The sequence below is a fragment of the Bos indicus genome, chromosome 8, assembly GCF_029378745.1.
Source record: "Bos indicus isolate NIAB-ARS_2022 breed Sahiwal x Tharparkar chromosome 8, NIAB-ARS_B.indTharparkar_mat_pri_1.0, whole genome shotgun sequence".
Classification (NCBI taxonomy): Eukaryota; Metazoa; Chordata; class Mammalia; order Artiodactyla; family Bovidae; genus Bos; species Bos indicus.
This window is the reverse complement of record NC_091767.1, coordinates 74,529,608-74,556,616: the sequence shown is the minus strand read 5'-3', so window position 1 is coordinate 74,556,616 and position 27,009 is coordinate 74,529,608. Positions and strand designations below refer to the sequence as shown.

The 27,009-nt window shown below is 43.2% G+C and overlaps 1 protein-coding gene across 1 annotated transcript in view; it reads right to left on the bottom strand.

The window, feature by feature from the left end:
* EPHX2 (epoxide hydrolase 2) overlaps positions 1–15,770 on the bottom strand; it is a 71,210-nt gene extending 55,440 nt beyond the window's left edge. The window contains exons 1-5 of the mRNA XM_019966396.2: positions 15,551–15,770; positions 7,640–7,724; positions 4,610–4,769; positions 2,910–3,100; positions 846–968 (exon numbers count right to left, since the gene is read on the bottom strand). Coding sequence (XP_019821955.2) covers positions 846–968; positions 2,910–3,100; positions 4,610–4,769; positions 7,640–7,724; positions 15,551–15,651 — 660 coding nt within the window. The 5' untranslated portion in view covers positions 15,652–15,770. The remainder of the gene's footprint in view (positions 1–845; positions 969–2,909; positions 3,101–4,609; positions 4,770–7,639; positions 7,725–15,550) is intronic.
* Positions 15,771–27,009: the final 11,239 nt, after the last annotated feature.

Below are 27,009 nucleotides of genomic sequence, written 5' to 3'. Positions count from 1 at the left end.
CTGTTGCTTCCTGACCTGAATACAGATTTCTTAAAAGGCAGGTCAGGTGGTCTGGTATTCCCATCTCTCTCTCTATTTCTGGCTTATTCCCTGGAGCGTGAAGGCCAGCTGCAAACCCAGGGAATATTAGCCTCTTTCCTTCTTTCACTTTCTTGTCATTGACTCTGGACCACCAGGTTCCGGTCCATTGAAGGAGCCCAACAGCAGAGAACTGCTTGATGTGGGGAAAAACCTTCACACATTTGGTGGTATTAAGTGTCAGAAAGAACGTGTATGGCAACTAAGACTTGATACAGCTAAATAAATAAGTTTATTTTTAAAAGAACAAAAGATACCTCCTCTCTGGCAGAGCAGGCTAACCCCTAGCAGCCCCCAGCAGCATCTTGGTGGGCCTCCCTGCCTCCTGAGAGAGGAACAGGTTAACTCTGGAGCCTTCCCTCTGACTACCAAGAGGGTGTGGCCCAGGTGGAACTAAACCACTATGCCTGAGTGCCAGTAGCATCACCAGGCAGATGAGAGAAGAACAGGGCTCCTGACCACCTCAGGGGAGGACCCAGCAGTGACACTCTCAGTATTTACTCTGAATATGTGACTCTGAGGGCCTGGCTCTAGTCTTGGTCCCCTGCCTCTGACCAATATAGATTCTTGCTCTCCGAGCATCCGTTCCCTGTTCACTGATTGCAGAGAAGGAACTAGGAAGTTTGTCACAGACATCATGCTGGTTACAGGAAGGGTAACAGTCTTCCACCCAGGAGGTCCTCGCCTGGAACTCTGCGTGTTTTGCTGAGCATGGCTGAACATAGGCAAGTGACTGGAAATCCGACTCGGCACAGCTGGAAAGTTACCTGCACCCCGGTTACTTTCTCTAGCTCCTTCAGGGCTGCATCAGTGTCGTGGACGAAAATGGTGACCATCCCCATCTCATGGGCCGGCTTCAGATTAGTTTCGAAGTTATCTAAGAAAACCACCTGAATGCAAAGAGCATGGATGGTAGCGTTAGTTTGATCAAAGCAAAACTGAAGCACGAGGGCCATTAGCCTGAAATATGCTACAATGTGGACAGTGACTGAGGTTAAGAATTAGTAATCTCAGGACTTCCCTGACAGTCCAGTGGTTAAGACTTTGCCTTCCAATGCAGGGGGTGTGGGTTCTATCCCTGGTCAGGGGTCTAAGATCCCACAAGCGTCTCAGCCAAAAAACCAAAACGTAAAACAGAAGCAATGTAACAAATTCAATAAAGACTAAAAACGGTCCATATAAAAAAATCTTAAAAGAAAAAAAAAGGATTAGTAATCTCATGATAAGATTGATAAAATATTGAGTATTTTTCTCTCCATGTAACTGTTCACTCTTAAAATAAATTTTGTAATTAATTTAATTATGTAAGCATACATATAAACACATAGTTAGATACACATGTTCCCTGAATCTGAAACTGTAAGAAGATGAAAGATGCATATAAACTTACTAGATGAAACTTAAAATTCATCTAGGAAAATCAACATGTATGAATAGACTCCCTCCAAAAAAATGTTTGGAATAGACCTATAATAAGGTCATATAATAAAAGGTTTCATAAAATATGAAGCTATAAAAGGTATAAAAAGAAAAAGTTTTGTTCTAGAAAAGAATAAACATATTAATGAAATAGAAGAGTCTAGGAATAGACTCATATGAGACTCAAATGAGAATTTAGTTTCTAATAAAATTGTCATGCCCAGTTGGTAAGGAAAAGGATTACTTAAAAGATTAAATATTTCAACTGGGGGGAAGAAAAGTTATTCCTTCTTTCACTTATTCTCTATATAAATTCTGAATAGATCAGATCTAAATTAAAAAAAAAAAAAAAAAAAGATCCTTTGGCACTTCCCTGGTGGTCCAGTGGTTGAGAATCTGCCTTGCAATGCAGGGGACACTGGTTAGATCCCTGGTCAGGGAACTAAGATCCCACATGCTGTAAAGCAACTAAGCCTGACTCTGCAACTGCTGAGCTCTCACACCACAACTAGAGAGTCCGTGTGTCAAACAAACAGCTTATGGGTGAAAGGGGCCAACAGGAAAGTGTCAGAGAGGAATTTGTCTTGGTCCAATCACGTTTGTGGAGAATAGAGTAGTGAAATACAACAAAAACAACATTTCAGACCAAATAATCTAGAGATGGCACGAAGGCAGGATTTAGGGGTGTGGGGGTGCCTACAAGGAGACTCCTGCAGTATTGGATCCCCTTCCTGTACAGCCTTTGGTTGGGTGACACTGACTAGCCTGTGGTTTTGGGAAAGTCTCCCAGGGTCTATGTTTCTTTATAGGTAAATGCAGGCAGCTGGTCTGGCAGCTTTGGACAATAATGACTGTTTTAACCAAGCTCTCCAGGGTATCTTCCCAACCAAGGGATTGAACCCGCATCTCTGACGTCTCACTGCATTGGCAGGTGGGTTCTTCACCACCAGTGCCACCTGGGAAGCCATTCTGAAGGGTCTGGACAATAATGCCTGTTTTAACCAAGGTCCTGCAAGAGGCACAGAGGTCAACCAGAGGGCCATCTCTGGTAGAACTTCCTAGGCTGAAGGGGCAGGTGAAAACCCTTTAGAAGTCCTGGCCTGGGAGAAGTCGCTTCTGCCACTGGACATTGGACCACTCTGCCAAGTCCCAGGTGTCCCCTACCTGTCCACACCTCTTTAATGTTTTTTAAAATTTATTTGTTTATTTGGCTGCATCAAGTCTTAGTTGTGGTACCCTGGATCTCTCCACTGGGGTGTTCGGGCTTGGTTACCCCACATCACTGAACCTGTGTCCCCTGCATTGGAAGGCAGATTCTTAACCATTGGACTCTCTAGGGAAGGTCCCTCAATTTTTCTTGATTGCAATCACTCTAGAACATTCTTTTCCATCGAAAGGCAGTGTCCACATACCTCACTGGGGCTGATCTTCAAGGTGTCCAGCACAAACTTGTAGATCTGAGGGTCAGGCTTGACCATTCCAATCTGGCATGACTCAATCAGGAAATCAAAGTGTGGCTTGAGCTCACACAACACCTGGGCCAGGCTGCCTCTCTCTGCGCTGTCATCCAGCCAAGTGTTGGTGAGGATGCAGGTTGTAAATCCTAAGCAAGAAGGTGCCAATGAATCGGCCAGCTACAGAACTTTGCTCTGCGAAGCTCAGGGTGTCCCACTGAGGGGGCCCCAAAGATGGGGCCAAACAGGTTTCTGCTCACTTACATCAATCTCCTCATGCTCGGCTTCTCAACTGACAAGTTGGAAAAGCACCATCTTTACCCATCCGCCCCTTCTGATGCAGACATGAGAGCCAGCTAGTGGTGTGTACCAAGGGCTTTTGGATGGAGATGATACATCCCTTCATTCCTTGCAATTGCAGAGCAAGAAGTTGTGACATTTGTCAGCTCATCTGATCAAAGTGTTTTAACTTTCATCAGCCCCTTTGATCCTTACGCCTTTGGGGCAGGCAGGGTAGGCCTTACCATCCCACCTTTACCAACAGGAAAATGAAAGCTCAGACAAATTCTACCCTGCCCAGAGCCACACAGTACAGGAAGAGCCAAGCAAGGCCTAGAATCCCACCTTCTGACTGCCACTCCAACCCTCCACCCTCCTCCCAGTCCACGTTACTGCAAACTTTGTTAGTGTGTGTGTTGTTTGTTTGTGTGTGTGTGTGTGTGTTCAGTTGTGTCTGACTCTTTGCCACCCTATGGACTGTAGCCCTCCAGGCTCCTCTGTCCATGGGATTTTCCAGGCAAGAATACTGGAGTGGGTTGCCATGCTTTCCCTCCAGGGAATCATCCTGACCCAGTGATCAAACCCAAGTCTTCTGCACTGGCAGGTGGGTTCTTTATCACTAGTGCCACCTGGGAAGCCCTTTCCTTCTTTATACCCAACTGCATTTTTACATAAGTGTAATCTTAGTGTTCTGACACTTTTACCATTCTGCTTTTATTATTTAACCTCCTGTTTAAAGCATTTCTCCATATTTTAAATCATCTTTGTAATTAACAGTTAAAATTTCTGTGATAAATAAGTAAATGCCTATTGAGTGGACATGACCGCATGTCCTAGACTATTTGACACCACTTGAACCCATGTCAGCCAGCTCATATAGCTCAACCACTGTGACATGAAGAGGTTGAGAAAATCATGGTTGCTTAAAAGGTCTTGTTTTTGGGACTTCCTTGGTGGTCCAGTGGTTAAGACTATGGGCTTCCACTGCAGGGGGTGTGGGTTTGATTTCTGGTTGGGGAACTTAGATCTTCTGTGTTTCATGGCACAATCAAAATAAAACAAAATAAAAAGGCTTTGTTTTCTAATCACTGTGATAAGAGGTTGGGTCATTCAGGTCATTACTGGTACCATGGTAGAGGGAGAATTTTGCTCATGAAGCATAAATTGCTAATTAAACAAAATTCTTTCTTACAGGTATTCTGATAGTGCTGATTTTGGCCATTTCCTAAAATTTACTTTGAAGCTGTGTTTGAAGAACAGCTTTCCATCTAGGCCCAGAAAATTCCTGATCTCCAACCACATTTCAACATACTACAACCTGACCTTCCCAACAGTTCCGTTGCAATTAGGTCAGAGAATGGCCAGTATTGAATCCTTACCCTTCTGTTTGAGAGTGACAGCTGCCTGAAGCATGGGGTAGTTGATCTTTCTTGATGAAAGTATCTTCTCAAAGATTTGCTTTATAGAGAAATTCTCTGGGAGGCAGATTCCACAGTCCTTGGAGCACTTCCTGCAGTCTTCTTCCATGAATGGCACCCACTGCAAAAGTGAATTGATGAGGGACTGTCAGTCGGTACAACCACTTGGGAAAGCTTTGGGCAGCACGTACTTAATCTGAAGACACGCATTGCCTGTGATCCACCAGATCTGTTCCTGGACACATTATTGTTCGTACTCAGTCATGTCCGACTCTTTGCAGACCCACAGACTGCAGTACACTGAGCTTCCCTGTCCTTCACTATCTCCCGGAGTTTGCTCAAACTCACGTCCATTTAGTTGGTGATGCCATCCAACTATCTCATTCTCTGCCACCCCCTTCTCCTTCTGCCCTCAATCTTTCCCAGCATCAGGGTCTTTTCTCAGCATTAGGGTCCTGTACACATACTCAGTGGAAATTGTCTACACATGTCAAAAGACATGAGCCAAAGTGTTCTAACAGTGATATTCCCAAGAGCTCCCAGTTGGAAACTACTCAAACATCCCTATTACGAGCCTACTTTTGTTTCCTCCAAATTCATGTTGAAGTCCTAAATCCTAGGACCTTGGAATGTGATGTCGTTGGTGAGAGGGTCTTTATAGAATTATTAAGGTAGCTCAGATGGTAAAGAATCCACTTGCAATGCGAGAGACCTGGGTTTGATTCCAGGGTTGGGAAGATCCCCTGGAGAAGGGAATGGCAACCCACTCCAATATTCTTGCCTGGAGAATCCCACAGACAGAGGAGCCTGGCGGGCTACAGTGCATGGGGTCACCAAAAGTCAGACACAACTGAGTGACTTTCACTCACTCACTTACCTAAGGTAAAATGAGGTCACCGGGGGCCCTAATCCAATCTGATGGGTGTCCTTTAAAGAACAGGAGATCAGGACACAGATACACACAAAGGGACCAATGTGTCTGGACAGGGAAAAGGAGGCCATTTGCAAGCAAATGAGAGAGGCCTCAGGAGAAACCAGCCCTGCTGACACCTTGATCCTGGGCTTCTACCTCTAGACCTCTGAGAAAATCAATTTTTGTTGTTTAAGTCACCTAGTCTGTGGCATTTTTTTTAAATGGCAGCACAAGCAGGAGACTTGAGTTTGATCGCTGGGATGGGAAGATTACCCTGGAGGAGGAAATGTCAACCCACTCCATTATTCTTCCCTGGGAAATCCCATGGACAGAGAAGCCTGGTGGGCTACAGCCCATAGGGTCACAAAAGAGTTGGACACGACCAAAGCGACTGAGCATGCACAAATTAAAAAAGTTAAGGTTGTAGTAATAATAATAACCACTATTTCTTAAGCACTTATTACATGACAAGCACTGTGCTAAGCACTTTCCAATCTTCATAACAACCTAGGAGATGGACAGTGTTATTTGTCTCATTTTATAGATGGCAAAACTGACTTTGAGAGCTTCTGTGACTTGGTGTGCTCACACATCTATAAGTGGGAGCCGTGACCCACATTCTGTCCCTAGATTCCAAAGTCCACCCATCACATAGTTATTAATTAGCAAAACTGCCTCTGACCCAGTGGCTTGGCCTGAAAACAACTACTCTAAGGATGACTACCATTAAAAAAAAAAAAAACACGAAAATAATAAGTTGGCAAGGATATGGAAATACTGGTAACCTTGGGTGTGTTGCACAGAAATGTAAAATGGTGCAGCCACTATGGAAAATCATATGGTGGTTCCTCAAAAAATTAAAAAGTGAAACTGCCCTATGATCTAGCCATCCCATTTCTGGATGTATACCCAGAAAAACTGAAAGCAAGGTTTCAAACAGATATTTGTACACTCATGTTCATAGCAGCACTGTTCACGATAACTAAAAGGAGAAAGCAACCCAAACATCCTTTGAAAGATGAATGGATAAACAGAGTGTGGTCTATCCATACAGTGGAATACCATTCAGCCTTAGAAAGAAGGAAATGGTGGCACATGCTACAGTATGGATGAAACTTGAAGACCTCATGCAAAATGAAATACGCCAGTCACAAAAGGACAAATATTGCATGAGTGTTAGTTACTTCAGTTGTGCCCTATTCTTTGTGACCCCAGGGACTGTAGCCTACAAGGCACCTCTCTCTATGCATGGGATTCTCCAGGCAAGAATACTGGAGTGGCTTGCCATTTCCTCCTTCAGGGGATCTTTCCGACCCAGGGATGCAACCCGGGTCTTCTGCATAGGCAGGCAGATTCTTTACCATCTGAGCCACCAAGGAAGCCCGTATAAAGTATCTAGAGTAGCCAAATACATGGAAAATTTAATAGTGGTTGCCAGGGGCTGGGGGTAAGGAGGGCTGGGAAGTTGCTGTTTAATGGGTATAGAGTTTCAGTTTTTGAAGATAAAAAGAATTCTGGGACTTTCTTGGTGGTCCAATGGATAAGACTCTGAGTTTCCACAGCACAGAGTGCAGGGTCAATCCCTGGTGGGGGAACTAAGATCCCACATTCCATGTGACTGAAAAAGAAAGAAAGAAAGAAAATACAACATATTAACTTAAAAATTTTTTTAAAAACAGTTCTGGAGATGGATGGTGGATTTGGTTACCTAACATGAATATACATAACATTACTGCATTGTATACTTAAAAATGATCACGGTGGTAAATTTCATGTGATGTGTATTTAACTACAGCTTAAGAGGGAAAAAAAGCTACTCTGGCTGCTGTAATTCCCTGGCACACATCTTCAAGGGCTTGGGGAATCTCCTAGTCACTGAGGCATGCCCCTCTGTTTGGCTCAAAGAGACAGTAAACCAGCCTGAAATGTCTCCACACCAGTCTTGTGAGTTAAGCGTTGTAAGGGGTAAATGGATGAGGCAGAAGACGTCCTGCCCTCACGGAGCTTATGGGTAGCGGGGGAAGATGGGTGTAGGCACAGAACATCTCCTCAAGGGGGTCTCTGAGACGTCACTGCACCTGGGAGAATGTGATCTCTCCTTTCATCACACGGATGCTGGGACCATCCGGGCCTCCTCTCAGGAAAGCTTTACTCAGAAAGCCTCTGCAAGACACAAAGAAACATTGGGAACATTTCAATGACTTCATCACAGCAGCAGGCAGGGGACAGACACCTCGATGGTGGACTTCTAGCTCCTGGAATTGCTGTTGAAAACACCCAGTTTGTAGTCCTTCTTTACAGTAACCCTAGCTGATTAATACACTGGTTCATGGTTATCCTGTGTATGTGGCCCAAAGGAGAGGCAGACAGAGAGAGACCAGGCCATTACCCTCTTACTTTCCTATATTACAAAACAAAAGGTTCCATTCCACTTTCTTGATAATTTCTCACCTCCCATGGCTGGCTGGGTGACATCAGACAGGTAGCAGATGGCAGATACAACTCTGTTCCCTCAAATTCCTGGCCGATTTTCTAACCTGTCACATCCTATACCACTGCATTCAGACATTGATTTATAGTCCTTCTTAGTATAGGGCTCTAGGCAAAAACTTAGAATGGAATGGAATTGGCAACCCAGTTGAAAGTATTAATATTTAACATTCCATGTTAAGAGGACAGACATCTGGGAGTTTCATATCTGATAAGTCAACAACCTTTTACCCAACAAATCCTCTTGCAGGTAACAGTGATTAACATTAAGACATAATATTAAAAAAAATATCCCTACTATTTATAGCCTTGTTCAGTTTTCTAACATCAACAATGGCTTTGGCACATCTTTGCCATTGGTTGTCTTTTTTCAGATATAACTTTATTAAATTATACTTACATGTCCTCAAACTCACAAGTTTTCAGTGTACAAGTCAATGACTTGTAGTAATTTTTGTAGTGGTGCGCAAACATCACTGTGTTGCAGTTTTAGAACATTTCTATCTTCCCTGGTGGCTCAGATGGTAAAGAATACACCTGCAATGGGGAAGATCTGGGTTTGATCCCTGGGTTGGGAAGATCCCTTGGAGGAGGGCATGGCAACCCACTCCAGTATTCTTGCCTGGAGAATCCCCATGGACAGAGGTGGGCTAGGGTTCATGGGGTCACAAAGAGTCAGACATGACTGAATTACTAAGCACGACATGGTACATCACCTCGAAAAGATCCCTCATGCCCTTCTTAGCTGCCACCCACTTTGAAGAAACAACACACAGTTCAACTCAACAATCTTTCATTGAGGACCTAAGGCATCAGGGCATTGTGTCTGGTGCTGTGATAGAAAAATGAAAAAATATGGATATATTCTTAGGGAGCTCCTAGGGGAACAAGTGAGGCAACAAATAAACAAATAGCTATTACACACTGGATGAGTGAGATGGAAAAGTACAGGGAAAATTGATTTTGCTGCCTGACATTGGGGGTAGGTAAAAGAAGAGGAATTGAAGGAAGAATGTAGCTGTACAGGAAGGAGAGGTTGATAACTCTATAAAACAAAAGGAGGCAGTATTTTTATTGGTGTCTCAGAGAAGCAATTGGAGATAAGTTGTTGGCACTGGAAAGCATGACTTTCAAATTTTAAGGTTGCTTAATAAAAGCAGGGAACAGTGAAATGGCTATCACAGAAATGAAATTAGTGAATCAAAAGACCCAACAAGATTTCCGAGGACAAAGAGTAAAATGATGAAGCAATTAAAATGAATGTGCAAGCAGGGAGGTCAACTTGGTGCTCTGTGATGATCTAGAGAGGTGGGGGATGAGAAAGGAGGTCCAAGAGGGAGGGGATATATTTATACACAGAGCTGACTCACTATGTTGTACAATAGAAGCTAACACAACACTGTAATTATACTCCAATGTTTAAAAAAAGTTTAAAAAAAGAATTAATGTACAAAAAGATAAGGCCCATGGAGGCCAAATTCCTTCAATAAACAATAAGAATCATAGAAGGAAAGATCAAAAAGCAATAGTCAAAGGAAAAATAGGAGAAGATGTTTCCAGGCTAAAGAAAAATCTGAGTTCTTAAATCAAAGGTGTTCACCAAAAAAAAAGTGTTCACCAGTCAAAATTAACGAAAAAATAACCACAGCAGATAGAGGGTGGGGAAGTGTTTCAATTCTTGGGATAAGAAAGTCTAACAGACAACATTTTGGGCAAAAAAAAAAATAGACTATACACAAAAGAAGAACAATTCAGACTGACAACAGCCTTTTATGCTTGCAGCTTTAAATGTGAGAAAATGGTGGAGTAATACACACTAGACACTGAGATAAAAAGATGGCAAGAAAGAATGCCCCCCAAGTCTATCGCCAGAAAACTTATTTTATGCCCAAGGAGGCACCTTTGTTTTAGAGATCTTGGTTAATTTTCATAACTGATCAAATGGGGTATTTGTTCTATTTCCATGCTTTAAATTCCCGCTCTTGTTTGAAATTCACCAATAAAGAGTGAGCCCATGAAACCATGGCCCACATCCTGAACCCTGATAAAAGCAGAACTCAGGCCCACGTGCTCTCATTCTCCTCATATCCTCACTATGTGGCCCCAGGTGTGCTGTGCAATTTCCAGGTCCCATAAGTAATAAATCTTTATTTTTTTCAAAGTTCCCCAATGGCTACTGCTGAAGGATGTCTTGTAATCACAAAAAGAACCTCAAGGACTGGCCCAAACAGAACACTGGTTATTGGTAAGCTGAGACCCACACAAACCAGGTTCAGGCAGGGAAAACTAATATAGTAGTTTGCCATCATGCCTTTCCTGGAAGAAAAAAAAATACAAGAAAGACTTCCAGTTAACTTAAAGATAAATCAAAAAATCCTGAGAAGAGCAAAGAAATGGTTTAAAAGAAATTACAACAAACAACTGTCTCATTCAAGAGAATTATCAAATGGCCAGTAAGCACCTAATAAGAAGCTCAACATCATCATTCATCAGAAAAACATGAATTAAAGCCATGGTGACAAAGCACCAGGCCAGGCTCCCTGTGTGATATAGCAAATTCTCACTAACTGTCCACTTTACACATAATAGTGTATGTATGTTGATGCTACTTTCTCTATTCGTCCCACTCTCTCCTTCCTCCTCCATGTCTACAAGTCCATTCTCTACATCTGTGTTGCCATTCCTTCCCTGCAAATAGGTTCGTCAGTACCATTTTTCCAGATTCCACATTTGGGCATAAATATGCATTTGTTTTCATCTTTCTGACTTATTTCACTCTGTGGGATGGGGGTAAGGGAGGGAGGCTCAAGAGGGAGAGCATACAAGTATAATTATTTCTGATTTGAGTTGAGTTGTTGTATGGCAGAAACCAACACAACATTGTAAAAATTAAAAAAAAAATTTTTTTTTAAATCCAAGGGCTAAAAAAACATACAAATGAACCATGAGATAACACCATAAACCCACCAGATTTGCTAAATTTAAACAGAATGACATCAAGTACTAATGACAAGGTGGAGAAACTAGAACTCTCTTATATTTCTGGTAGGAGCAGGATTTGATACAACTGCTTTAGAAAAATTGTATACCTACTGAGAACTTTTATACTGACAAAGGGCACAAACATTTACGCAGTAGAGTTATAAGGCACACAAGGTTATGCACGGATTACAATAGAGTGAAAGGAAAACCAGAAGAGACCCTGATGCTGGGAAAGACTGAGGATAGGAGGAGAAGGAGGCAACCAAGATTGAGATGGTTGGATACCATCACTGAATCAATGAACATGAATTTGAGCAAACTCCAGGAGATGGTGAAGGACAGGGAAGCCTGGCATGCTGCAGTCCATGGGGTTGCAAAGAGTCGGACATGACTGAATGACCGAGCAATAATGATAATGAACGAGCGGTCTGGAATGGAGCCAGGAGGCTGCCGAGGACACATGACTTATGTACGTCTCAGTCTGGGTGACAGCATGTATTGTCCTATGTACTGTCCTAGGAGACATCAGAATACCTGCCAGAAACTCAGGATACGTACTAGGTTCCTTCCCCAAAGGGCAACTATTTCGTTTCTTGAATCAGAGCACAGCCTCGTGGCTTTTGCCTTAATAAGCCCTTGACTCTTTCTCTTCCCCAAAACACTCTCGGTTTTACCCAAATTTGTTTCTCCCGAATTGCAATTCTTAAGACTCTTAAATCAAGTGCTTTGTTCTTTGCAGCCTTGATTCTATTGAAAGAGGGGATTGTACCAAGACATCACTCTGGGCACTTATCTGTTTCTCTCTCTGTCTAAAATACCACTGAAATTACACAAAAGATAGCCTTAAAAGATTTAAAAAAAATAATAATTTCAGGAACTCCCTGGTGGTCCAGTGGTTAGGACTTGAAGCTTTCACTGCCAGGGGCCGGGTTCAATCCCTGGTCAGGGAACTAGATCCCACATGCCATGGCACAATCAAATAAATAAATATTTTTTAAAAAAGAAGTAGCAGAAGAGATGGTAAGTAAAAAACATAAAACATCATGGTAGAAATAAAAAGTTCCTAGAAATCAAGAAGAAAGTGATAATCAAATGCAAAAAAGGGCAAATGGTATAAAAAGGTAAACACCAAGGGAAAAAAATACAGATGACCAATAAAAATGAATAGCAGAGAGGAAAATGCAGACTGATACAGGATAATGTTTTTCCCTCTATGTCTGGCAAAAGTTCAGGAGAGTCATGTCCACCTTAGGGAGGATCTGGGCTGGCCTACTCAAGCATTGTCAGGGCAGGTACAGCATGTTCTGGAGAATAGCTTGGCAGAATCAGTCAATATTTTAAATGTGAATACTACTTGCTTTTACTTGGCAACTCCACTTTTAGAAAACTACTCTATGAAAATATGATAGTGACATTATTTGTAATAGTGACCACTAACAAATAAATGTCCACCAACAGGGGAAAATGGTTAAATAAATTATGGAACTTCCATATTGTGGAATACTATGGAGTGGTTAAAAAGAGAAAAGTAGGTCTATGTAAACAAAAAGACATCCAACTGTTGAATGAAATAAAATGGTTAAAATTAAATAAAAAGTTAAAAAATTAAATAAAAAGTTAAAACCTAGAACAATACATGTACTAGAATTCTGTTTGTTTTAAACATACCTGTCTACCAACCTACCTACCTACCAACCAATGTATTCATAAACGTGTCTGCATTTTTCAGACTATAAAGGTAAAATGGGGAATATACCATATATTAAGTAACATCTCCAGGAGGCTGTGGCAGCCTGTGTAATCAAATTCATGAAGATATTTATAGTGAAAGGTGTGACTATTTGAGGTTTCCCAGGTGGCTCAAGTGGTAAAGAATCCACCTGCCAACGAAGAAAAAGCAGGAGATGCTGGTTTAATCCTTGGATCGGGAAGATCCCCTGGAGGAGGACATGGCAACCCACTGCAATATTCTCACCTGGAGAATCCCATGGACAGAGGAGCTTGATGGGCTGCAGTCCATGGGGTCACAAAAGAGTCAGACATGACTGAGAACACACGAACATGCACAGGTGATTATTTACAGTAGTAGGAGAGAGAACGGTGATAAATAACTTCATGCTTGTTCAGGTCAGATTTGCCACCAAATGAAGCCAGGTAAGATTTTGCTGCCAAAAGATTATAAAATAAACAAATAAAACCCTGGGTTTTGCCTAAATGATTTATGTATCAACTATGATGATGTCTGGGATGTGGAGAGGAACAAGGAAAAGTGAAGAGGCACTTTCATTTTCTGTCCACAGGCTAATAAGGTCAAAGTCATGGACTCTGACTTCCGGGGTCAGCTAGCTTTGCTATACTGTTTTGTGACTACTGGGAACAATCCTCACCATGGTCACAGAGATAGTGTGTGAGTCAGTGCCACACTGGATGAACAGAATATCCCAGTACATTGCTCTCCCTGTGCATGCTGCTGCTGCTAAGTCGCTTCAGTCCTGTCCGACTCTGTGCGACCCCATAGACGGCAGCCCACCAGGCTCCCCTGTCCCTGGGATTCTCCAGGCAAGAACACTGGAGTGGGTTGCCATTTCCTTCTCCAATGCATGAAAGTGAAAAGGGAAAGTGAAGTTGCTCAGTCGTGTCCGACTATTAGCGACCCCATGGACTGCAGCCTACCAGGCTCCTCTGTCCATGGGATTTTCCAGGCAAGAGTACTGGAGTGGGGTGCCATTGCCTTCTCCCTGTGCATGAGAACTGAATAAATAAAAAATGGATCAGGAACACAGTGGCCCACCTATCTTACGTGTCATCTAATTTAACCCATACAGAAATTTGAGGGGAGGTATTTTCTTATTTTAAGACTAAGGTCTCAGTTGAGTTGAATAAGTCAGGTTAAGCAAGTATTAGGCCCAACGCTAAGTATTAGAACTGAGATTTTAACCTAGGTGGGACTCAAAGTCCAGTGCTGTTTGAAATTCTGTACATTTGTGGGTTCCATTGTGTAATGGTTAGCACTCTGAACTCTGAAATGTTGTACATTTGTAAACTTGACTACTGGTGACCTGTACACTCACAGATATACTCTCAAGTATATGCACTGGTATACTGACAAGTATTCTTGTGACTTGCACATTCACAAGTCATGTTCTCTCCCCCACTGATGAGGTCACAGGTATAAACATACGACATACCTTACTCTCTTTTTATGTCTTTTAAAAAAATAATAATACAACTTACAGGGTAAAAAAAGTGAAACAATACCATGGTTAAAAGGACTTCAAGAAAAGGCAATCAAAACTACAGTGAGATACAACCTCACATCTGTTAGAATGGCAAGCAATAACATGTTTGGCAAGGATGTGGAGAATGATAAACCTGCCTGCACTATTGACTGGAATGTAAATTGGTGCAGCCACAGGGATATTTTGGAACATTTCTTTCAGGCATCTTCAACAGGTAGCTGTTTTCCATAGTTGAAATAGTTTTTCCATAGTTTCCATGCTGTATAAACAGTTGTACATTCTGGTGGGTTTGTTTTTCTGCACTTATTATAATAGATATGTTCTGATGTCACTGAAATCTCATCCTGAACATTCCGGTTACTGGTTATGCTTCCTAGTTGACCATTTCCCAGTAGTTAGGTTTGGGGGCTGTTTCTGCTTTGCTGTTAACATTGTGCAGGAACACGACGTTTTCCTCTAAAAACCTTCAGCGCAGCTCTCTGAAGTGAAGGTCGCTGAGTCGTGTCTGAGTCTTTGCGACCTCATGGACTATACAGTCCATGGAATTCTCTACGCCAGAATGCTGGAGGGGGTAGCCTTTCCCTCTCCAGGGGATCTTCCTAACCCAGGGCTCGAACCCGGGTCTCCCTCATTGCGGACGGATTCTTTACCAGCTGAGCCACAAGGAAAACCCGAGCCCATTCTATTACAGAGAAGTAAGTGGGCAGCAGACACCTCAGGGAGTAATTTCTCTGACTTTAAGAAGAGATTTCAATATAAAGGTCAATTTTGGAGTCCTTCTGCTGATGCTAAGTCACGTCAGTCGTGTCCGACTCTGTGCTACCCCACAGACGGCAGCCCACCAGGCTCCCGTCCCTGGGATTCTCCAGGCAAGAATACTGGAGTGGGTTGCCATTTCCTTCTCCAGTGCACGAAAGTGAAAAGTGAAAATGAAGTCGCTTAGTCGTGTCCGACTCTTCGCGACCCCATGGACTGCAGCCTACCAGGCTCCGCCGTCCATGGGATTTCCCAGGCAAGAGTACTGGAGTGGGTTGCCATTGGAGTCCTTAGAGAGCTTTAAACACTCAGCATTTAGAAAGACAGTGGATCTACTTACACACACTGGTATTTGAGGGCCGAATAATTGTTCTAACCTTCCACCCAGCGCTCTCGCCCTACAGCAATCTGAAATCAGAACCGCGAGTCTCGAAAAGCAACTTCTCCAAGGAGTGGCGCCCCACCCGCCCGGACCAAACCACGCAGGCTTCTGAGCACTGGCAGCGATGCGGGGTCCCTTACCCGGGCAGCGCCAGCTCCTCCTCGGCGCGATCCCAGAAACTGGTGGCCGAAGGCAGAGTCAGGATCCCGCCCAGTTCGAACACGGCCGCACGCAGCGCCATGGCGATCTTTCAACCAGAAATCAAGCGAAGCAAGATGCACGAAAACCGGGCGGCCAGACTGGAGCAGCAGGCCACCAAGGTTACCTAACTCGAGCTCGGCCCCGCTCCAGCCCGAGCCTCGGCCCCACCCCCTGCCTTCAGACTGGACACACCTCCACCCCGCCCCCTGCCCTGACCCTGGCCCCGCCCCTGCCCCGGCCTCCGCCACGACCCCCTGTACCAGATTCGACCGCGACTCACCTCCGCTCCGCCCCTTGACTTGCGCTTGACCACGCCCCACCTCCGCCTCGTCCCCTGACCCCGGCCCCGCCACTCCAACACGCCCCCATGCCCCGCCTCAGCCACGCCCCCCCGTGCCAAACTTTATTGCCACCCATCTCCGCCCGCCCCCTGTCCTGGTCCCCGCTGGGGTCGCCAGGAGGTCCTATGAGCCCTCCTTTGATGTACCCGCACCCGACTGAGCGACTTCACTTTCACTTTTCACTTTCACGCATTGGAGAAGGAAATGGCAACCCACTCCAGTGTTCTTGCCTGGAGAATCCCAGGGACGGGGGAGCCTGGTGGGCTGCCGTCTGTGGAGTCGCACAGAGTCAGACATGACTGAAGCGACTTAGCAGCAGCAGCAGCATCGTCCGAGGCCCGGATTCCATCTCCTTGCCTCCTCGCGCCTGCATCTGGGGCTGGAATCTCGCTTCTGAATGCATCATCTTCTGTCCCCAAAACGAAATTCCTAAGAAGATCCCCTGGAGAAGGAAATGGCAACCCACTCCAGTATTCTTGCCTGGAGAATCCCATGGACAGAGGAGCCTGGCGGGCTACAATCCATGGGGTTACAAAAGAATCGAACTTGACTGAGCGATTAAACAAGTAGCCTCAGGCCGGAGCAGTGGCTGCTTGAAAAGATGGACCCAGGCCAGGGAACAGGCTGACAGGCTTAAAGTGTACTTGTCAGACTTTCCAGTCTGGGTGAAGATGGGGACCTGAGAAAAAGCCAGAGGCCACAGAACCTTTGAGAGAGAAAGAGAGAGAGAGAGTGTGTGTGTGTTGCCAAATCTTTCTTCATTCAATATTTGGATCTTCTATATTCATCTCCGGAGAAGGCGATGGCACCCCACTCCAGTACTCTTGCCTGGAAAATCCCATGGATGGAGGAGCCTGGTAGGCTGCAGTCCATGGGGTCGCGAAGAGTTGGACATGACTGAGCGACTTCCCTTTCCCTTTTCACTTGCATGCATTGGAGAAGGAAATGGCAACCCACTCCAGTGTTCTTGTCTGGAGAATCCCAGGGACAGGGGAGCCTGGTGGGCTGCCGTCTTTGGGGTCGCACAGAGTCGGGCACGACTGAAGTGACTTAGCAGCATATTCATCTCAGTTGGAATATCTAAAAAAATAATAGATTTGTGTCCCTAATTTTCTAGATTAAGTACATACAGATTTCCTCACTATCCTGACCATGTGCCTCTAGTCACACTTGTTTGTCAAGGCAAAATGTAATTCTAGAATAAAATAGAATGCCTCATGTATGGTATGCCAACAGAATACATCCACCCCAGCCTCTTGTGGAATGAGGTTTAGAAGACGTTGTTGTTCAGTCTCTCAGTCGTGTCTAACTCTTTGCGACCCCATGGACTGCAGCATGCCAGGCTTCCCTGTCCTTCATGATCTCCTGGAGTTTGCTCAAATTCATGTCCACTGAATCAGTGTTGCTGTCTAACCATCTCATCCTCTGCCTCCCCCTTCTCCTTTTGCCTTCAATCTTTAGCATCAGGGTCTTTTCGAATGAGTAAGTTCTTCGCATGAGGTAGCCAAAGTATTGGAACTTCAGCTTCAGCATCAGTCCTTCCAAAGAGTATTCAGGGTTGATTTCCTTCAAAAGACACACATTTGAACTATGATTACTCCTTTGTACATTCTTTTTATGCTAATGCTGCCTTAAAATGTTTGAACTTCATTTTAAACTATACTCTTGGCTCATTTGTGTTTTTGGAAAACCTAAACCTTAGGAGTGTCCGAGTTGAGCTTACTAATGGGTTGTTGGATTCTCTGTGCCTTTGTAGTAAGTTCTGTGAGTTAAAGCATACACCTGGCCTAATGTTCCAACTTGCTGAGATGTGGGTTCGATCCCTGGATTAGGAAGATTCCCTGGAGGCAGGCATGGCAACCCACTCCAGTATTCTTGCTTAGAGAATCCCATGGACAGAGGAGCTTGGGGGCCTACAGTCCACAGGGAGGGTTGCAAAGAATTGGACACAAATGAAGCAACTTAGGATGCATGCTCAAAGACCCTAGGTTTGAAGACTGAGCCAGAGTTAAAGTGAATAAATACAGTAGTCACTCAAGAAGTTGATGATCTTAGGGACTTCCCTGATGGTCCAGTGCTTAAGACTTCACCTCCCAATGCAGGGGGTGCAGGTTCCATCCCTGGTCAGGAAGCCTGGGGCCATAAAATCAAAACATAAAATAAAAGCAATACTGTCATAAATTCACTAAAAGACTTTAAAAGTGATCCACATCAGAAAAATTTTTTAAAAAGTTGGTGATCTCAGAAGTAAAATTGAGTCGAAAAAAGGAAAGAAAATGGCTGCCTGACTTATGTAGTTTAAAACCTCTTAAATTGAAATCTACAATTTAGACTTCTCTGTGGTCTCCACATATGCACATGCAATTTTCTATTCAATACCTCCTCATGAATATCTCATAGGCATCTTGAATTTCTAATGATTGAAACAGAGTTCTTGCTGCATTCACACCTCCCAAGTCTGCTCCTGGTCTTCAGTTCAGTTCAGTCCAGTCACTCAGTCATGTCTGACTCTTTGTGACCCCATGAATCGCAGCACGCCAGGCCTCGCTGTCCATCACCAACCCCTGGAGTTCACTCAAACTCATGTCCATCGAGTCGGTGATGCCATCCAGCCATCTCATCCTCTGTCATCCCCTTCTCCTCCTGCCCCCAATCCCTCCCAGCGTTAGGGTCTTTTCAAACGAGTCAGCTCTTCGCATCAGGTGGCCAAAGTCTTGGAGTTTCAGCTTCAACATTAGTCCCTGCAATGAACAGGACTGATCTCCTTTAGGATGGACTGGTCGGATCTCCTTGCAGTCCAAGGGACTCTCAAGAGTCTTCTCCAACACCACAGTTCAAAAGCATCAATTCTTCGGCACTCAGCTTTCTTCACAGTCCAACTCTCACATCCATACATGACCACTGGAAACACCATAGCCTTGACTAGACAGACCTTTGTTGACAAAGTAATGTCTCTGCTTTTCAATATGCTATCTAAGTTGGTCATAACTTTCCTTCCAAGGAGTATGTGTCTTTTAATTTCATGGCTGAAATCACCATCTGCAGTGATTTTGGAGCCCAGAAAAATAAAGTCTGACACAGTTTCCACTGTTTCCCCATCTATTTCCCATGAAGTGATGGGACCAGATGCTATGATCTTAGTTTTCTGAATGTTGAGCTTTAAGCCAACTTTTTCACTCTCCTCTTTCACTTTCATCAAGAGGCTTTTTAGTTCCTCTTCACTTTCTGCCATAAGGGTGGTGTCATCTGCATAGCTGAGATTATTGATATTTCTCCCAGAAATCTTGATTCCAGCTTGTGCTTCATCCAGCCCAGCGTTTCTCATGATGTACTCTGCATATAAGTTAAATAAGCAGGGTGACAATATACAGCCTTGACGGACTCCTTTTCCTATTTGGAACCAGTCTGTTGTTCCATGTCCAGTTCTAACTGCTGCTTCCTGACCTGCATACAGGTTTCTCAAGAGGCAGGTCAGGTGGTCTGGTATTCCCATCTCCTGAGGAATTTTCCACAGTTGATTATGATCCACACAGTCAAAGGCTTTGGCATAGTCAATAAAACCATGTTTTTCTAGAACTCTCTTGCTTTTTCGATGATCCAGCAGATGTTGGCAATTTGATCTCTGGTTCTTCTGCCTTTTCAAAAACCAGCTTGAACAACTGGAAGTTCACGGTTCATGTATTGCTGAAGCCTGGCTTGGAGAATTTGGAGCATTACTTTATTAGTGTGTGAGATGAGTGCAATTGTGCAGTAGTTTGAGCATTCTTTGGCATTGCCTTTCTTTGGGATTGGAATGAAAACTGACCTTTTGCAGTCCTGTGACCACTGCTGAGTTTTCCAAATTTGCTGGCATACTGAGTGCAACACTTTCACAGCATCATCTTCCAGGATTTGAAATAGCTCCACTGGAATTCCATCACCTCCTCTAGCTTTGTTCATAGTGATGCTTCCTAAGGCCCACTTGACTTCACATTCCAGGATGTCTGGCTCTAGGTGAGTGATCACACCATCGTGATTATCTGGGTCATGAAGCTCTTTTTTGCACATTTCTTCTGTGTATTCTTGCCACGTCTTCTTAATATCTTCTGCTTCTGTTAGGTCCATACCATTTCTGTCCTTTATCGAGCCCATCTTTGCATGAAATGTTTTCTTGGTATCTCTAATTTTCTTGAAGAGATCTCTAGTCTTTCCCATTCTATTGTTTTCCTCTATTTCTTTGCATTGATTGCTGAGGAAGGCTTTCTTATCTCTCCTTGCTATTCTTCGGAACTCTGCATTCAGATGCTTATATTTTTCCTTTTCTCCTTTGCTTTTCACTTCTCTTCTTTTCACAGCTATTTATAAGCCCTCCCCAGACAGCCATTTTGCTTTTTTGCATTTCTTTTCCATGGGGATGGTCTTGATCCCTGTCTCCTGTACAATGTCATGTACCTCTTGGTCTTACTAAAGGGTATTTCCGATCAGGCAGTTGCTCAATCTAAGAAACTTGGAGCGGCTTACATATCTCTGGTTCCCAGCTAAGTGTGTCCTTGAACTTAATCCCAGTGGAGGCTGGCTGACTGGGGCAGAGGTGACAGCTTTCAGTTCAGTGGTGGTGTTTTTCTGGGAGTCTTTCTATTTTTTAAGTAAATAAAGTCTTTTTTATTAATCATCGTTATATAAATTAATTAACCATGAACATTTGAGTGACAACATACACAATTTATCTCTCTAGAATATTGGCTTTTTATTTTATTTTGGAGTAGAGTTGATTAACAATGTTATGATAGTTTCAGATGTACAGAGAAGTGATTCAGCTATACATATTGTGTAACTGATACATGTATCCTTATTCAAATTCTTTTCCCATTTATGTGATCCTGTAGGCTCACTCCTGGGCATATATCTGCAGAAAAACATGGTCTGAAAGTATACATGCACCCTAAAGTTAACTACAGCACTGTTTATAATAGCCCAGATATGGAAGCAACCTAAGTGTCCATCGACAGAGGAGTGGATAAAGAAGATATGGTACATACACACCGTCGACAAAAAAATTAATCACAACCTGAAAGTAGACTTATTTTATTTGGTGGGGATGTTAAGGACTCCAAGCCTGGGAGATATCATTTCAGTAGCCATGAGAAAACTGCTCTGAATTGGCAGGAGAGGGAATCAGGCTATATACAAGTTTGCAACATAGGGAGCAGGCAGTCTGAACATTAGAGATTATTATGAAGTAAGGAAAACCAGATATCAAGTTAAGGAATTTAGCGTTCTTCTATGCATGGAAAGATGCAAGACTATGGGATTATTGAAGTCATTCCTTTCATATGCATCTCAGCTATCTGGGGCAGCATCCTGCACAGTGACATTTTTCTCTTTCTTGAATTTCCTTAAGACCTTGCAGCTCACACTGGATTGCGATAATCACTGATGATTATCGTTCCTCATGTAGGAACTTGAGCACTTGTCAACATGGTTCAGAAACTCACATTTGGAGGGCCAGGGTCATGGATAGCTGTGACATTTCTTAACCACCAATATGGCAGGAAATATTTTATTTCACATTACAACGGAATATTACTCAGCTGTAGAAATAATGAAATAATGCCATATGTAGTGACGTGGATGGGCCTAGAGATTGTTATACTGAATGAAGTAGTTCAGACAGAGAAAGAGGAATATCATATGTTATTGCTTTCTTAAAGGCCCTGTCTGGAGCTCATTCTCCATTTTTTTTCCCCAAAGATTCTACAGGTTCCTAATTTCCTGTATTCAATCTCTTGCTATTTAAATTAACTAGAGTGATTTCTGTTGCCTGACTGATGCAGTACTGTTTAGGAATACACATATGTGTTTGTGAAATGCAGCGAAGTGAAGAGGAAGGTCACATCAACAGAATTAGATTTTATAAAACCCCCTTTGAGAAAAAAAAATAAGAAAGTTAGAATATGAGACCCCACTTTAGGTGGGAATCATCTTTGCTGAAGACGAAATTGTGACCCTTTGTTTATTCCAGGGCTGTAAACTAGGAGACTGATTTGATCTGGACTATTTTATAATACCTTACAGGACTTCCTGGATGAATTGCTTAGGGAAAGATGAGAGATCTCAATTGCATTTCTCTGTGTTCCACTTTTTCTCATAGGTCATTGTCCCCCTCTGTTTTCTGCCACACAAGATATAGGAAGTTGCGAGTTCACTCAGGTGGACAATGGAAATGGTATACCTTTTTGAGATGTAAATCCTAACTCTTATGTCTACTAATCTTAATATTTATAAATATGTTTGAGGTGATAGCACTGGGATCATAAAACATGGCCAGTGTAGTAGTGAAAATTCAGAAATTACACCTGCTATCAATCACTCAATTTGTAATGAGCTTATCAGATTTTATTTTGGATTTCCTGCCCCTGCAACCCCTTCCCCACCTGCTGTCGGACATTGGTCTTCCAACTCTATTTTAAAGACTTATTTATTTTTATTTAGTTTTGGCTGCAGTGGGTCTTCATTGCAGTCATCAGGGGCTACTCATCATTGTAGGGTGCAGGCTTCTCATCACGGTGGCTTCTCTTGCTGTGGAGTACGGGCTCTAGGCCCACAGGCTTCAGTAGTTGTGGTTTGAGGGCTTTAGAGCACAGGCTCAATAGTTGTGGTGCATGGGCTTAGTTGCTCAATGACATGTGGGATATGCGTGGACCAGGGATTGAGTCCATGGCCCCTGCATTGGCAGGATGATTCTCACCCATTGGACCACCAGAGAAATCCTCCAACCCTATTTTAAAACCCTGCTTAATTCCTAATAGTTGAGAGAGAGGGTCACAGTGCTGTTTCTCCTGCTGTAGGTGTTTGAATCACGCTCAAAACTGTCTCAAGTGTTTTCTAAGCCCTCATTTCACCTGAAGGTTGGTCTTTCTTCAGTGCAGCAAATGAATCTCTTTTATTCGTTCAAGAAATACGTATCAAGTACCTGCTGTGTGCCAGGTACTTTCTCAGCACTTGGGATCAAGTGGGAAATAAAACAGATCAAAAATAGAAACAAAAAGTTTCCATTTTTAGTGTAATGATGAATTAAGGAGTTGCCAGTTGCTTGTGGGGCAATGAGAAAAATGACATTGGGAATAGTGATGTTAGCTACTTGTTGTTTTTTTTTTTTTTTTAAGCAAGAAATATAACTGTATTTATTTTCAGAAGACATGTTCTTAAAAACAGAAATCCACTAAAAACTGTTAGAACTAATAAGCTGAACAAGTTGCAGGACATAGGGTCAATATAAAATAGTCAACTGTATTTCTATACACTAGCAGTGAAAAATATGAAAACAAAATGTAAAAAACAATTCCATTTATAAAAGCATCAAAAAGAATAAAATAATAAAAATAAGCTTAATAGAAGTGTAAAACTTGTATTTTGAAAGCTGCCAGACTTTTTTAAAATTTAAGTTGTTTTTTCTTATTTGTCATTTTTTGGACTGCCAACACCTATAAACTCTTGCTACCTTTAGAAAATTCTGCCCCAAAGTGGACATCTGTCAGTCAGAGATGCACAATGTTCTTCAAACATCTCTCTATTTTGGTATCTCTCACATTTTGAATTTTACACAAACACCACAGTAGTCAGGCTGTCCTCCCACTGATCACGTGACTTGGGTGGTGCCAGTCAATGTGCTCGCCTGTTGGGTAAGGGAATGAGCAAGCTGAAGTGACAGCCGTGTGAGGTGGAACTTGCTTCCAGCCTTGGCAGTGGCAGAAGCATCTAGCTTTGATCTTGGAAAGATAGCTGTGAGTGGTCCTGAAGAGAGGTTTTTAACTCCCTGCCCAGGAATTTAACCTGGGTAAGCCTGGAGAGTCCCATGGACAGAGGAGCCTGGTGGGCTGCAGTCCATGGGGTTGCTAGGAGTCGGACACGACTGAGCGACTTCACTTTCACTTTTCACTTTCATGCATTGGAGAAGGAAATGGCAACCCACTCCAGTGTTCTTGCCTGGTGAAACCCAGGGATAGGGGGAGTCTGGTGGGCTGCCGTCTATGGGGTCGCACAGAGTCGGACACGACTGAAGAGACTTAGCAGCAGCAGCAGCAGCAGCAGCAACCTGGATGAAAACCAGAAACCTTAACCACTAGACTACCAGGGGCTAGAAGCTAGAAGCAAAGTTCAGTTCAGTTCAGTCACTCAGTCGTGTCCGACTCTTTGCGACCCCATGAACTGCAGCACGCCAGGCCTCCCTGTCCATCACCAACTTCCAGAGTCCACCCAAAACCATGTCCATTGAGTCAGTGATGCCATCCAACCATCTCATCCTCTGTTGTCCCCTTCCCTTCCTGCCCTCAATCTTTCCCAGCATCAGGGTCTTTTCAAACGAGTCAGCTCTTCGCATCAGGTGGCCAAAGTATTGGAGTTTCAGCTTCAACATTAGTCCCTCCAATAAACACCCAAGACTCATCTCCTTTAGGATGGACTGGTCGGATCTCCTTGCAGTCCAAGGGACTCTCAAGAGTCTTCTCCAACACCACAGTTCAAAAGCATCAATTCTTTGGCGCTCAGCTTTCTTCACAGTCCAACTCTCACATCCATACATGACCACTGGAAACACCATAGCCTTGACTAGACGGACCTTTGTTGACAAAGTAATGTCTCTACTTTTTAATATGCTGTCTAGGTTGGTCATAACTTTTCTTCCAAGGAGTATAAGCGTCTTTTTTTTTTTAATTTTATTTTATTTTTAAACTTTACAATATTGTGTTAGTTTTGCCAAATATCGAAATGAATCCGCCACAGGTATACATGTGTTCCCCATCCTGAACCCTCCTCTCTCCTCCCTCCCCATACCATCCCTCTGGGTCGTCCCAGTGCACCAGCCCCAAGCATCCAGTATCATGCATCGAACCTGGACTGGCGACTCGTTTCACACATGATATTATACATGCTTCAATGCCATTCTCCCAAATCTTCCCACCCTCTCCCTCTCTCACAGAGTCCATAAGATTGTTCTATACATCAGTGTCTCTTTTGCTGTCTTGTACACAGGGTTATTGTTACCATCTTTCTAAATTCCATATATATGTGTTAGTATACTGTATTGGTGTTTTTCTTTCTGGCTTACTTCACTCTGTATAATAGGCTCCAGTTTCATCCACCTCATTAGAACTGATTCAAATGTATTCTTTTTTATGGCTGAGTAATACTCCATTGTGTATATGTACCACAGCTTTCTTATCCATTCATCTGCTGATGGACATCTAGGTTGCTTCCATGTCCTGGCTATTATAAACAGTGCTGCGATGAACATTGGGGCGTCTTTTAATTTCATGGCTGCAATCACCATCTGCAGTGATTTTGGAGCCCAGAAAAATAAAGTCTGACACTGTTTCCACTGTTTCCCCATCTATTTCTCACGAAGTGATGGGACCAGATGCCATGATCTTAGTTTTCTGAATGTTGAGCTTTAAGCCAACTTTTTCACTCTCTTCTTTCACTTTCATCAAGAGGCTTTTTAGTTCCTCTTCACTTTCTGCCATAAGGGTGGTGCCATCTGCATATCTGAGGTTATTGATATTTCTCCCAGCAATCTTGATTCCAGCTTGTGCTTCATCCAGCCCAGCGTTTCTCATGATGTACTCTGCATATAAGTTAAATAAGCAGGGTGACAATATACAGCCTTGACGGACTCCTTTTCCTATTTGGAACCAGTCTGTTGTTCCATGTCCAGTTCTAACTGTTGCTTCCTGACCTGCATACAGATTTCTCAAGAGGCAGGTCAGGTGGTCTGGTATTCCCATCTCTTTCAGAATTTTCCACAGTTTATTGTGATCCACACAGTCAAAGGCTTTGGTATAGTCAATAAAGCAGAAATAGATGTTTTTCTGGAACTCTCTTGCTTTTTCGATGATCCAGCAGATGTTGGCAATTTGATCTCTGGTTCTTCTGCCTTTTCTAAAACCAGCTTGAACATCTGGAAGTTCACGGTTCATGTATTGCTGAAGCGTGGCTTGGAGAATTTTAAGCATCACTTTACTAGAGTGTGAGATGAGTGCAATTGTGCAGTAGTTTGAGCATTCTTTGGCATTCCCTTTCTTTGGGATTGGAATGAAAACTGACCTTTTCCAGTCCTGTGACCACTGCTGAGTTTTCCAAATTTGCTGGCATACTGAGTGCAGCACTTTCACAGCATCATCTTCCAGGATTTGAAATAGCTCCACTGGAATTCCATCACCTCCACTAGCTTTGTTCATAGTGATGCTTCCTAAGGCCCACTTGACTTCACATTCCAGGATGTCTGGCTCTAGGTGAGTGATCACACCATCGTGATTATCTGGGTCGTGAAGCTCTTTTTTGTACATTTCTTCTGTGTATTCTTGCCACCTCTTCTTAATATCTTCTGCTTCTGTTAAGTCCATACCATTTCTGTCCTTTATCGAGCCCATCTTTGCATGAAATATTCCCTTGGTATCTCTAATTTTCTTGAAGAGATCTCTAGTCTTTCCCATTCTATTGTTTTCCTCTATTTCTTTGCATTGATTGCTGAGGAAGGCTTTCTTATCTCTACTTGCTATTCTTCGGAACTCTGCATTCAGATGCTTATATATTTCCTTTTCTCCTTTGCTTTTTGCTTCCCTTCTTTTCACAGCTATTTTTAAGGCCTCCTCAGACACCATTTTATTTTTTTGCATTTCTTTTTCTTGGGGATGGTCTTGATCCCTGTCTCCTGTACAATGTCACGAACCTCCGTCCATAGTTCATCAGGCAGTCTGTCTATCAGATCTAGTCTCTTAAATCTATTTCTCGCTTCCACTGTATAGTCATAAGGGATTTGATTTAGGTCATACCTGAATGGTCTAGTGGTTTTCCCTACTTTCTTCAATTTCAGTCTGAATTTGGCAATAAGGAGCTCATGATCTGAGCCACAGTCAGCTCCCGGTCTTGTTTTTGCTGACTGTATAGAGCTTCTCCATCTTTGGAAGAAGCCAAGTAGCCCTAACTCTTTCCTGGTTTGAAAGCAAGAAAGTTTCAAGGAGGCAAAAACTCCACAAACAGTTACAAAGTTTATTATTAGAGACACAGCATAATATGTGGGA